At 46.1% G+C, this 14,781-nt stretch overlaps 1 protein-coding gene across 1 annotated transcript in view; it reads left to right on the top strand.

Annotated features, from left to right (window-relative positions):
• The window catches only part of LOC142297019 (cytochrome P450 2K4-like), a 267,299-nt gene that overhangs the window by 177,888 nt on the left and 74,630 nt on the right, over positions 1 to 14,781 (top strand). The window contains exons 8-9 of the mRNA XM_075341229.1: positions 5,216 to 5,389; positions 14,518 to 14,659. Of these exons, the coding sequence (XP_075197344.1) occupies positions 5,216 to 5,389; positions 14,518 to 14,659 (316 nt within the window). The remainder of the gene's footprint in view (positions 1 to 5,215; positions 5,390 to 14,517; positions 14,660 to 14,781) is intronic.

The following is a 14,781-nucleotide window of genomic DNA, read 5'->3' as shown; positions in this document are numbered from 1 at the left end:
GTTAGCCTCCCTCTGCCCTAATGATGCATCCTTGCTTGACCCTAACTGCTTGACTACTTTATTGCCCCCTGGTGGTTTGCCTGTGAACTGTCTGCTGAAGTAAATCTGCTAAACTTCAGCCTCTCTCCTGTTACAGTGCTACTTTGACTCTCCTTCACTACACTGCTGCCACCTAGTAGGGGATACGCTGTACTACTTCTTACCAGCCCTTTGTACAGTATGGCAACGGGCTCATGCAGCAAGCCGGTATTTTTACCTACACAAGTCAGCTGATCTGAGTTGTCAACATGTGTAGCTAACAGGCAGGGGTGAATCATAGATCCACCCCTGCCTGTTAACTAGTTAAATCCCGCTGTCAATCTCTGACAGGAAGATTTAACATGCTCTGGAAGGGAGTGTGCCCTTCCCCACCACCATCAACAGCCCCTTAATGCAATTGTGAAGCCCCACATGTGCAGTGTCGGTGCATTACCTTCAGGGACTCCACTGGCTCAGTCTGGTCACAGGTAGGAAACCTTCTTGTAGGATTGTCGTGACGCCACTCTCAGAATTGCGGTCAGTGCGGACCACCACTGCAGGTTAAGGGACGCCTGGGGCTGATGGTGGGTGCAGTTAGTTGTAATAGCCTCCTGAGAGTGAGGCAAGCCCCAGGGCCCTGTGTAGGTGTGTAGAACCACAAGGCGCAGAATAACTCCACACAAGCAGGATGTCTTTCAGGGGTTTTACTCACAGTTGATGGCAGGGTGAGTAACCCGGGCGTAGCTGGGATGAACCAGGCTGGAACCAGGTACCCTTCAGGCTGACTGCTGATGGTGACTACCGACTCGCCTTCCTTAGCCCTTGGTGGTTTGGGGTAACCCCGACTTTTAGTCCCTATGGGGGTCACCCAGGGAAGTTGCTGAAGCCTCTCTCCCCTTCGTTTGGTTGCCGTTTGCTTGTCGCCTGGACCAGATCACTCCAGCTGCTTGCCTCCTGTGAACTATGGGCCCTAACTGTGGCTACGTGGCTGCGGCTTTTGTGGTGTTGTGGCGTGGGCTTTGAGAGCCCCACACCGGCAGGTTTAGCAAAAGAAAGCTGGATCTATCTCCGCTTCGGGATCTGCCGCCCGTTTGGGCCTGGTACTCCCTAGCAGTCTCCTTACTTCCCACTCCGTGCTCTTCTCTCTAGCTGAGATGGGTTTCGGGTAGCCCTCCTAGGTGACCGTTCTCCCCCGTCGGTAGCCACTGCGCGGACGCTGTCAGACTACAGCAGCCCAGGGGAAGGGGCCAGCTCCTCGGAGCTCCCTGGACTCTGCTCTGAACCGGCTCACATCTGGGACCTTCACTGCTGCTCCTGTCTGAGCTTCACTTTCCTGCTCCTCACTCCTCCACACTCTGCTTCAGACTCTTTACTCCTCCTTCTCTTTTCCCTTTTGTGCCTGCCTACGCCACCTAGCAACCAGACTCTCTTACCACACCCCTTGAGAGGAGATGGAGGCTTTTGGCCCCCTCCACTATTCCAGTGAAGGTGAAGGCTTTTCCCCCTCCTGGGATCCCCAGGGGTCCTCTCATGGGTACATGTGTGAGACCTGATCACTATGCGCCTGTGTACCACACCCCAGTCAGCCTTCTGGATTACCTGTATTGTACTGTCCCCAGCATGGGTGCAGTACTCAGTGGTGCCTGACCAGGTCAGGGGCGCCACACAATCACAGTGTGCCGATGGGTTGTTTTGACTGTCAGGGGTCAGTTGACGACCCCTGTCACTGTCATGACGTAGTTCCTATGAATACCGGCAGAGCACCAGCATTCACAGGAGATCAGCAGTTCTGCTTTTCAGGGGGATGCTGAAGCACAGCTCTGTATACTCTGTATGGGACAGTGTCAGTTTCAAGTCCCCTAAGAGGACTAATAAAATCAATAAAAAGTATAAAAAAAAAAAGATTTAAAATTAAGAAAAAATAAAATTTAAAAGTTCAAATCACCCCTCTTTTTCCCCCATTGAAAATAAAACAATAATACATAAAAAACACATATTTGGTATCACCGCTTTCAGAAATATCCAATCTGTAAAAATATACTATTTTCATCAGTAAAGGACGTAACGAGAAGATAAATCAAAAAGCCAGAATTACAGTTTTATGGTCAACACATTGCAATAAAATGCAATAACAACCAATCAAAACATCGCATTCACCCCAAAATTGTATAATTAAAAATGTCAGCTCAAGACACAAAAAAGCCATCACTCCCAAAAAATGAGAACGCAACAAAAGCGCAACTCTTTTTTTGACAAATTACTGATTATTTTTTCACCACTTAAATAAAAATAAAACTATACATCTTTAGTATCCACGAACTCATACTGACCTAAATAAAGAACCTAAAAACCAATTGTGGTATTTTTCCACTTTTCCTGTTCAGTAGAGGGCAGCATGAATTACAGAATTCAAAAGTACAACTCGTCCAAGAAAAAAAAGCCCTCATATGGCAATATCGACTTAATGAAAAAAAAAAGTTATGGCTCTTGGAAGAAGGGGAGGAAAAAAAAGCAGGTGTAAAAGTTGGCTCAGAAACCAGCAAATAGCCTTAAGCCTGCTTTAAACCATACGATCCAACATACGATATCATATGCGATCGTACCCACCCCCATCGTATGTGCGGCACGTTCAATTTCGCACAAACGATTAACCCCCGTCACACGTACTTACCTGTCCATACGACCTCGATGTGGGCGGCGAACATCCACTTCCTGGAGTGGGAGGGACGTTTGGCGTCACATCGACATCACGCGGCAGCCGGCCAATAGAAACGGAGGGGCGGAGATGAGCGGGACGTAAACATCCCGCCCACCTCCTTCCTTCTGCATTGCCGGCGGGAGCCGCAGGACGTAGGTAAGATCTGTTCATCGTTCCTGGGGTGTCACACACTGTGTGCTACCCCGGGTACGATGAACAACCTGACGTTCAATTTTTAGGAATTGAACGACGTGCATGCGATTAACGTTTTACCGTTCAATCACAATCGCACGTAGCTGTTACATGCTACAATGTAACTTACGATGCCGGATGTGCGTCACTTACGACGTTACCCCGCCGACACATCGTAAGATATATTGTAGCGTGTAAAGCTCCCTTTAGCATTGTAGAGCGAGTGGTAGTAGGACCACTTGAACTTCCACTGTTTCAGAGAAGGGAGATCTACATTTCTCCATCAGAATGAAGACTATTTTCAGAAGGAATTGACTTCCACAACTTATAACTTATCCTGTATATGTTTAATAACTTTCAATGTTGCAACAACTTGAGAGAAACAAAATTGAGAGAATCATGTCTCTTTTTGAAGAATTCCCCCTAGCCAGTATATTTAAACAATCTGAATCCCCTAAATGACTTTCACCTATCCCAGCCATAAATGGATTACTTTCATGGCCTGTATAAAAGCACAAGCAGGAAATGCATCAGCCATTCTGTGGTAAAACTGGATAGTCAGAGGACATCACAGCTAACAGCTTAGCTATAAAGATAAGGTGGGAAACCATAAAACAATTCAAAAATTGTACAGATAATGTGTAACAGAGCACAGTGTTGAAGGATTTGAGGAAAAAAGAGTACTACAGATTTAATTGTTAGGGATAGAGATTGTATGGGAAGCAGGACCAGGGTGTCATGCTAGGTATGGGGAAGTATCAAGCGAACAGTGAAAGGGAAGGGAAAGGAAACCCTGGTGACCTCTGACCAAGCCTACCATTGGGCCTTGATTTCTTCACCACCCTAGATAGGTTCCACACCTATGCGCCAAGCCGGATACCTGACCCTAGTCTGACTCTGATCTGGGCCCTAGGTAGTGAGCAGATGGAATGAGTTCTTCGTCAACCCCACTAGGCACTAAAGGCCACACAGGGATAACAAACAAAGGAAAACAACAAACAACTTATCTCTAGATGACTCAGTACTGATGAGTGCAAGCTGACTGCTTGCATCCACAGCTTGTGAAGGAACTGAACATCACCATCAGTCCAGGGAAATTGAGAGCATTTAAACCCAACGGGAAATAAAAATGATTAACAGCTGAAGGGAAGAGAGGCTACCTTGGGTCTCAAAGGAAAAGGGATGAAAACCTAGCAGAGGAAATACCTACTACCCTGAATTATGACAGCAGGAATAATAGAAAGCTAGGAAGCATTTTGTGCAGCCAAATGCTGTGACCTACCTTCTTTTGCCGGACACCACAGGACTGTCTGTCACCGGTAACACACCCATGACACAGGGAGGGACACCTAGCTGCCAGCTGCTGCTTGCTTTATCTATAAGCTTATAGTGTCACTGCAATTTGTTTCTACTTAAATGCATTTATGTAGAAACAAACCACTGATATTGCAGAAATAAAAAAAATATCTTAAACTATGTTAAAATACTTGTAATTGACAGGATGCATTTCAAGGAGAACTTAAAATGTCTAATCACCGGGAAAATCATAAGTTGTTGTTAAGGGTACTTTACACGCTGCGATATCGGTACCGATATCGGTACCGATATCGCTAGCGAGCGTACCTGCCCCCATTGGTTGTGCGACATGGGAAAATCGCTGCCCATGGCGCACAACATCGCTAACACCCGTCACACGGACTTACCTTCCCTGCGATGTCGCTATGGCCGGCGTTCCACCTCCTTTCTAAGGGGGCGGTTCGTGCAGCTTCACAGCGGCGTCACTAAGCGGCTGCCCAATAGCAGAGGAGGGGCGGAGATGAGCAGCCGGAACATGCTGCGCACCTCCTTCCTTCCTCATTGCCGGTGGACGCAGGTAAGGAGATGTTCGTCGTTCCTGTGGTGTCACACATAGCGATGTGTGCTGCCGCAGGAATGACGAACAACATCGTACCTGTAGCAGCAACGATAGTAAGGAAATTAACAACGTGTCAATGAGCAATGATTTTTCACGTTTTTGCGTTCGTTGATCGTCGCTCATTGGTGTCACACCCTGCGATGTCGCTAACGGCACCGGATGTGCGTCATTAATGACGTGATCCCGACGATATATCGTAAGCGATGTCGCAGTGTGTAAAGCACCCTTTACTCCTAGATGCTTCACAATAATACCTCTTAGAATTGACCAGGGCCAATTTAGCAGATCTGTAATTCCAAAATGCATAGATGTGGAGGTGTGTCCACATCATTTTTATTTACACTCTAATATGGTTTTCCTTCAAATGTTTTTTCTAAACTTTATTATTCTAGGTATACAATGTCTATCCAGTTCTTGGATTCTTACCAGGAAGCCACAGAAAGATTCAGAAGAACATCGAGGAGCTGTATTCTTTCATTAAGTGCATCATTATGAAGCATCTTAAAGAGTTGGATGTGAATGATCAAAGAAGCTTCATTGATGCATTTCTTGCCAGGCAGAAGTTGGTAAGACATTTTTTCTTTTCTCGTATTACTGCCAAGTCATTGCTAACGTCATTGATTGAGACACAATATATTATTAAAACAAGAGCAACTGTCGCGGGCGGAGGAGGGGACGCTGCGCTCTCCCACTGCTCGGGTCCGGCCGCCGCTGCTGCTGCGGCCTGCTGCTGCTCGGTGGCTTGAGCGATGGGCCGGATCCCGGGGACTCGAGTGGCGCTCCTCGCCCGTGAGTGAAAGGGGTTTGGTTTTTGGGATAGTTTATTGTCCGTGACGCCACCCACGGTTGTGGTGATTGTATAGACACCACCGCTGCTCTGTATGGGGATCCCGGGAGTGATGACAGGGAGCAGCAAAGTTGTTGGTTCTCCCCTCCGTGGGTAGGGGGGGGTCGTCCCGGGGCCCAGTGATGAGTTGGGGGTTTAGGGATGGCGGGGCCGGTGCAGGGCTTGGTGGGGTGCAGGGACGCGGGGGCAGCGCTGTGCCTCACGGCACTGTGGCACTCACTCAGCCTGAGACGGGGACACAGTTCTCGGTAAAACACACGGCTGGAAAGACGGTTCCCACGGACGGCTGCTGTTGCTTTTCCCCAGTAGTTGACGGTGACGGTCCCTTTTCCTGCACCTAAGTCTATGTTGGTAGCGATGGGTTCCCACCGGTAACCCGCTCCCCAGCTTGGATATGGGCCAGAGGAGCCCCTCTTTGCCCGCAGGCGCTGGCCCTGAGAAACTGGTGCCTTGGCAGTGGCGGTGTCTCTCTCTAACAGTTGGACTGTTGCCTTCAATCGGGACTTGGTTGTTGGGAGACCCAGAGGTCCCCTTCACTGACGGATTTGGCAAATTCTCGGCGACTCCTAGCCTTGCCAGGATCCGAAAGGCCCCTGCCAATGGTGCTGGCTTCTCTTCGTATACCGCTCCGGTACCGCCGGGCCACCACCCGTCCACGGTCCTTTCGGCAACCTCCAAGCAGCCTCTCCTGCAGACGGTCACCGCCGTCTGCTAACCTTGCTGTTCTCAGTCCGGGGCACACACCCGGACCAACTTCAGGCTTTCTCAACTGTCGCTTTCTCTGTCACTACTCTCACTGTCCTCCTTCTCCTTCCTCTCACTTTTAACTCTCCAAACTCAACTCTTCACTGTTTACTCCTTCACTTCCCTAGCTTGACTGCTGGTTTTCCCGCCTCCAGGGCTGTGAACTCATCGGTGGGCGGAGCCAACCGCTTGGCCCACCCCCTGGTGTGGCCATCTGTCCCTGGAGGAAGGCAACAAGGATTTTTGTGTAGCTTTGGTGTACCTATCCGGGGTGTAGGGTGTGGTGGTGTCATGACCTGTGACCCCTGGCTTGCCCAGGGCGTCACACAACCATCAGGATAAAACTCTTTAGTAGTCTCATTGGGAGGTCCTAATTAGTTGTTAATAACTGAAGATGAGCCAACCTTTCAAAGTATAGTTCGGGTTCGTCGACTTTACCAAGATTCGCTGAACAGTTCAACAAACATATTCAAACACCACTGAATTCAATGGGAGGCAAAACGTATGTGTTAGTAAGAGGTTAGAGGAGCTGGTGTTAGTAAGGGCTAGAGGGCTGGTGTTAGGAAGGGTTAGAAGGGCTGCAAAAAAAAGAAAATAAGGAACAAAGCAGGAAAGTTATACTTACTGACCTTTCCCGTAGCTGTCACTCTGCTTCCGGGTCTGCTTATTAACCCTCATATATATTTACTACTTCCTCCGAGCATCAGCAATCCAAGTGTCTCTAATTGATTGCAGTAAGTACACGCCCCCCTGTGTGACAGCATCTGTGATTGTTTTGAATCACACATGCTGTCTGTGTTCATATAGTGATGTAAAAATAAATAAATTGGCATATGGTCTCCCAATATTGTGATACCCAATGCAGATAAAGCAGACAGCTACAGGCTGCAACCCCCAGCCATGTGCTTATCTTGGCTGTTTATCAAAATACGTGAGACCCCATGCAGCTTTTCTTGTAATTATTTAAATAAATAATAAAAGAACTGGTATGTAGTCCCCCCAAATGTGGATACCCAGCCAAAATCAAGCTGACAATTGGGGGCTGGAATTCTCTTGCAGGGGCGGCCCATAGTTATTGACCCCCAGGTGGAAAACAGCAGCCTGCAGCTGCCCAGAATTGTTGCATCCATTGCTCATCTTGATTACCCTGGTGCGGTTGCAACTGGGATAATATAAAGGGTTAATGACAGCTCATACTTGCCTATAAGCACTAGATTAGTAATAGGTACAGGTCTTTGAGATCCCTCATTGCTAATCCTGTAAGTAAAAAAGAAATAAGCAAAAACACAAAAAAACTTTACTTGAAATAAAACACAAAAAACACCCTCTTGCACTCCTTTATTAGTCTCACACACACCCAGGTCTGCGGTAATCTACATGACATCCCATGACGATCCTGGCTCTGCTACATCCTGAAAACGCCACATGGGCATGACCGCCCACTGCGGCTTCAGACAGGCTGACTGAGCCTCAGCTATGAGCGGTGACATCACTGAGTTTATGTGCGGTCAGAGGTGAAAGTTCCCACGGTACCCCCACCTGTGACCGCAGGTAAACTCACCTTAGGTGAACTGATTGAACTCAGTGATCTCTCATCAGATGAACTGAGAGCAATTAGACCTGGATCTCCTGGCAGAAAATCACGTTTGTTTGCCAAGAGATGCAGATTTGGTACTGAAATTTATACACTAAATTCCTGCACCAAATATGCATCACCACACAAAAAAATCACATCAATTGTGCATTATTCATATTGGGTTTAGATGTGTTTTTTTTCCAGAAGATGCAATATTGGTGCAGGAATTTGGTGTATAAATTTCAGCACCAAATCTGCATCTTTTCACAAAAGAACGCACAAAAACGGTTTTGACATAATTTCCGTGCAATTTTCTGCCAGCAGATGGAAATTTGGTGCAGAAATCTGGTGCAGACATTTCAGCACCAAATTTGTATCTCTTGGCATAAAAAGCACTGAAACAGATTCAAAACTGTTTTTGTGCATTGCTTTGCTAGGAGATGCAGATTTTGTGCTGAAATTTATACACCAAATTCCTGCACAAAATCTGCATCTTCTAGCAAAAAAGCAAATCTAAAAGCGATGAGGTTTTCATACGATATCGAGGAGAATTGTTGCAAGGAGATGCAGATTTGGTGCAGGAATGTCTGCAACCAAATACTCAATATACACATATTGCCTAATCCAGTAACTCATTCAGTTCAATAACTTCACCTGAGGTCAATGAGTTCACCAGCGCTCAGTTCATCTGAGATCACAGCTGGGGTACCATGGGAACCTCCAGTTGGGACATCAGGTGAACTAAGTGACATCACCACTAACAGCTGTGGCTCAGTCAGTTTGTCACTGAAAGCTGCAGCGAGCCATCACATTTCTTATTATGATCACACACTGCGACATCAGATATAGCAGAGCCGTCATCATTGTGGGACCTAGTGTGGAATATGTTGGACCTGCAGGGGTGTTTTGGGGGTTAGCAAATTAATAAAAGTAAGTGGGTTTTTTAAAGAGAAGATTTTTTTCTGTGTTTTGTGTTTATATCTTTTGACTTACAGGATTAGTAATGGGAGTATCTCATAGACCCCTCCCCATTACTAATTCAGGGCTTCATGACAACTGACAAATTACAGCTGTCATTAACGCCTTATATTAGCCCAACAGCCACAACACCAGGGCAATCGGGATGAGCTGGGTAAAGTGGTAGAATTTTTGCATCTAATGGATGCGACAATTCTGGGAGCCTAGGAGCTGCAATTTTTAGGCTTGGGGGCCCAATATCCATACAATGAAAAGAAGAAATCCAGTGGAAGTCCTAGGAAATAATGATTAAAATCTGTTTTTATTGAAAATTTTTACCATGAAGCGCATGGATAGTGGCACCAACAGACCCCTAAGGGATTACTGTAATCCAAGGCATTTTGACATAAAACATGTCTTAATCCTGGACGTCTTCCATGTACATCCAACTCCGATTCAAATCCATCAGAGGCAGATGTGCAGTACCCGGCCACGGCCACTGTCAGAAGACAGGGCAGGTCCAGGACTGAGCATTTTCTGGCCACCTGCTACTGCCTCCAGCAATGAGAACAACTGATCGGAGGGGGTGACAAGAGTGAGATCCCGACTGATCAGACATTAATGACCTATCCTAACGATAGGCATCAATGATAAAGTAGTGACAACCTCTTTAACACCTATCACATTTGTTTATTATTCATTGAATCCAGAGACCTCAGAGCATAAAAACACAGCCCCTTTTAATGGCAATTAGAGCATTATTGATTTGCAAAGAGTAAATTCAATGCAAATTAAAGGGAGTCTGTTTTTACTATGTGATCTGAAGATGGCATGTTGTAGGGGTTAATACAGAGATTTCAGCCATGCATCTCTTTTCACGCTGTGTGCAGTTGTTTATTTGCAAGCTTTGATTTATCTTTAGAAGATTAATGTGGCAAACTAGGTCACCTAGAGTTTAGCTAGTCAGGCACGCCCCCTGCTGTGATTAGCAACTCACTGTCTATAGACATTTAGATTCATAATTTGATGTGGGCTGGGGCAGCTTTCCTAGCTCTGCTAGATTGGTAAATATAAAAACTGTGATTGTGTCAGAACCGCTGCATCAAGTAATCTTAGTGATACCTTATAGGATTCAGGTTCTGTTTGCCTACATCATGCTCCTTTCATATGAGGGAAAAAAACCCTGCTGTCAGATTCCCTTTCATTTTCCTGGCTGAATTCAAGCAAATTTTCTTATATCTAACTTTTGCCAATTTGCTCATGTCTGCTATATATAAAATGGTGAGTGGTCGCTTCACTTTACATACCAAATTGGAACTAATTGCCATGCCACCATTGATACTAATTGTCAAAAAATCCATCAGACTGGTGTCATGCACAGAGTTTAGGGTGCTTTACACGCTGCGACATCGCTAGCGCTAGCAATGTCGTGCGCGATAGCATCCGCCCCCGTCGTTCGTGCAACATGTGGTGATCGCTGCCGTAGCGAACATTATCGCTACAGCAGCGTCATACGCACATACCTTTTCAGCGACATCGCTGTGACTGCTGAACAATCCTTCCTTCAAGGGGGAGGTGTGTTCGGCATCATAGCGACATCACTGTGGCGTCACTAAACGTCCGCCCAATAGAAGCGGAGGGGCGGAGATGAGCGGCCGGAACATGCCGCCCACCTCCTTCTTTCCTCATTGCAGGCGGCCGCAGGTACGAGGTTGTTCCTCGTTCCTGCGGTGTCACACATAGCGATTTGTGCTGCCGCAGGAACGACGAACAACATCGCAACTGACCAGACAACGATTTTTTGTAAGTGGACGACGTGTCACAGTCCAATGATTTTTGTCTCTTTTGCAATCATTTAAGGTCGCTCCTAGCTGTCACACGCTGCGTTGTTGCTAACGGCACCGGATATGCGTCACAAAAACCGTGACCCCGACGATATATCGTTAGCGATGTCGCAGCGTGTAAAGCACCCTTTTTACTATTAGAATAGACGAAGGGGTAATTTCCTGAAGCCTCGAACTCGGATTCTCCCCCTCAAAAAGCAAATTCGTTTTATGAAAAAGCTTTAGTCACTTAATTAATGATCATGGTAGGTAGAGTAGTAAAAGATAGGTTTAGGCAGAATTTTACTGGCTGCAAATGGATATTCTGTCACTTAAACAATAATACCTGAATCGTTATGTAAGTGAGACTACATCAACTAGTGGTTGATGGTTACTGGTTGATACTATTATTAATAGTAATATAATGGGGCCAATTCATCAAGACTGGTGCACACCAGTTAGTGAATTTTGCTACTCTTCTGAGTGTGGTTCACCTCCATACACTTTGCTAGAAAGTCACTTTTCTTTTTACTTACAGTTTGTGCTGCCAATTTTTGAGCAAAATTAATCAAAATTCAAAGTAGAATAAACATGCACTCTGTCTTTCTTAAAAACGTATAGTCTTTAGTTAATCCATGTGCTTAAAGCGCACCAATCACCAGAATTTTCCTATATAACCTAAAGCTAGTGCTATACTGGCACTATCAGGATGATTCAATACATACCTGTAGTGGTCAGCTTGGATGTATAGGTTTTCAAGCACAAGCAAGTAAAGTTTGTAAAATCAGCAGCTTTTTGAATGACAGCAGCAACTGCAGCAGCTGATAGCTGGGGAGGGTATTCATACTTATGCCCTCCCCCTGCTATTTATGCTAATTCTATTATAGAATCAATTTACTTTGTGACTAAAAGGACCTGTGCTGATGTTATACCCATGTGATCAGAAGGGGCGGGGTTTCAGCCAACATAGCTGATACCAGGAAGGAATATTTTTCTGTAGGCTGAGTCCCTGCCCCTTCTAGTCAGATGGGCATGGCATCAGCACAGATCCTTTTAGTCACAAAGTAAATAGATTCTACAATAAAATTAGCATAAATAACAGGGGGAGGGGATAACTATGAATACCCCCCCTAGCTATCAGCTGCTGCAGCTGCTGTCATTCAAAAAGCTGCTCATTTTACAAACATTACTTTCTTAGATTTCAAAACCTATACATCCTAGCTGACCACTAAAGGTATGAATAGAATCAGCATGTTAGTGCCAGTATAGCACTGGCTTTAGGTTAGATAGGAAAATCCTGGTGGTTGGTGTTCTTTAAAAAACCACAAGAAGGACACATATTTTCGAAGGCTGATGCGTTTCACAATTCACAACTTCCTTCTTTGTAGCTTCCTAGCATATTCATATCTTATTCTGAAAGGAAGTTCAATTACAAAACAAGTTGTTCTAAAATTTGTGTCTTGCTTATGGTTTTTAAGCATGTGGATTAACCTAAGGATACACTGTTTTAAGAAAGACAGAGTGCCAGTTTATTCCACCTTGAATCTTCATCACTTTGCTGTAGATGCCCAAGCACGAATGATGAAGTATTGACCTGTGTGGTGAGCTCTTCCTTTCTTACCTTGGAAATCATCAAATTGGTAGAAGTTTGCTCAAAGCCCAAACTAGCCTATTTTTTGCCTTAAAATGTTTTTGCGACTCTTTTCAAAATGTGTAAAAAAAAAGAAACTATTTGACTGATGTACATGAAATCATTCCAGGAAGAACTGGCATGGAATTGTACCTAATTTTAAGACTTTTTAAAAAACATCGCATTTCATGAATCTGTCTACAACATCTGGAAAAAACAAATTTAAGCAAACAAAAAAACCTGAAAGAGAAGACAACTAAAGAAATAAAAATGATGACTTGGGCCTTGTATTTTCTTAGGGTCCCGTTACACATAGCGACATTCCAGCGATCCTGACAATGATACGACCTGGTCAGGATCGCTGGTACGTCGCTACATGGTCGCTAGTTAGCTGAAAAACAGGCAGATCTAATTAATGACACAACAACGATACGGCGATCCGTATAACAAACTTGGCAGTCGTTGAGACCCTGTCACACAGTAGCTATTGTGATGACTCAGACCTCGATAGAACGCTGAGTTCTGAGTCGCCAACGAGGTCGCTTGTCGTTGTTATGGCGTCAAACACAGCGATGCATGCTGCCCAGTGGGACACCAACGATCAAAAAATGAACCAGGACGTTCAGGTATGATCGGCGATATCGCAGCAGGGGGCCGGTCACTGCTATGTGTCACACGTAGCAAGATCGTTAGCAAGGTCGCTGTTGCATCACAAAACCTGTGACATTACAGCGATCTCGCTAACGACATCGCTATGTGTAATGGGGGCTTTACTCTCTGCTCTAAATCTGAAAAGCATGTTGGGCTACTTTCTTTTATTTATTCATTGTAAGGCGGGCTTTGCACACTACAACATCGCAGGTGCGATGTCGGTGGGGTCAAATCGAAAGTGACGCACATCCGGCGTCACTTGCGATGTCGTAGTGTGTAAATCCTAGATGATACGATAAATGAGCGCAAAAGCGTCGTTATCGTATCATCGCTGCAGCCTCCGACATTTCCATAATGCCGGGGGAGCGACAGGTACGATGCTGTTCCTCGCTCCTGCGGCAGCACACATCGCTGTGTGTGAGGCCGCAGGAGCGAGGATCATCACCTTACCTGCCGCCGGCTGCAATGAGAAGGACGGAGGTGGGCGGGATGTTTACATCCTGCTCATCTCCGCCCCTCCGCTTCAATTGGCCGCCTGCCGTGTGACGTCGCTGTGACGCCACACGACCCGCCCCCTTAGGAAGGAGGTGGGTCGCCGGCCAGAGGGACGTCGCACGGCAGGTATGTGCGCGTGAAGCTGCCGTAGCGATAATAATCGCTACGGCAGCTTTCACTAGATATCGCACGTGCGACGGGGGCGGGACTATCGCTGCAGCATCGGTAACACATTGTTACCGATGTCGCAGCGTGCAAAGCCCGCCTTACTCTTTCTTTTAGAGATCCTGGACAATCCATTTTACAATACGGCTTTATAGCAAACTGTAGCAACTAAAGGTGCTTTACACGCAACAACATCGCTAGCGATATATCGTTGGGGTCACAGTGTTTGTGACGCACATCCGGCATCGTTAGCGACATCGCAGCGTGTGACAGCTAGGAGCGTCGATCAATTATCGCAAAAATCGTTGATCGTTGACACGTCGCTCCTAATCATAATGTCGTTGGTGTTTCATTCCGCAGGTTGTTCCTCGTTCCTGCGGAACCACATATCGCTGTGTGTGACGCCGCAGGAACGACGAACCTCATCCTACCTGCGTCCACCGGCAATGAGGAAGAAAGGAGGTGGGCGGCATGTTTCGGCCGCTCATCTCCTCCCCTCCTCTTCTATTGGGTGGCCGTTTTGTGATGCCGCTGTGACGCCGAACGCACCTCCCCCTTGAAGGAGGGATTGTTTGGCGGTCACAGCGACGTCGCTAAACATGTATGTGCGTGTGCGATATTGTTCGCTACGGCAGTGATCACCACATGTCGCACGAATGATGGGGGCGGGTATTATCGCTCGCGACATCGCTAGCAATCACTAGCAATGTCGCAGCGTGTAAAGCACCTTTAAGAGATACACTAGATATTCTCAGATGGAAATTTATAAAATAAAATTGTTAAAATTTAATTTTTGGATATTTTAGGATAAGGCAAGTCCACAGTCCTATTTTCACAATGACAACCTGACCGCCTTGATAAGATCTTTATTTTTTGCGGGGACAGAAACCACGTCTACCACACTCCGCTGGTGTCTACTGATGATGATTAAATATCCCCATTATCAAGGTAATGTATTCATGATTCTATGGCTTGTGTTATAACGCTATACAAAATGGTAACAAGAATTATAGACAGAGAAAGAGTTATGCTAGCGTCACACGGTACGATATATCGGGCGATATGTCACG

Source organism: Anomaloglossus baeobatrachus, chromosome 3 (assembly GCF_048569485.1).
Source record: "Anomaloglossus baeobatrachus isolate aAnoBae1 chromosome 3, aAnoBae1.hap1, whole genome shotgun sequence".
Lineage (NCBI taxonomy): Eukaryota > Metazoa > Chordata > Amphibia > Anura > Aromobatidae > Anomaloglossus > Anomaloglossus baeobatrachus.
This window is presented reverse-complemented; position numbering and strand designations above follow the sequence as displayed.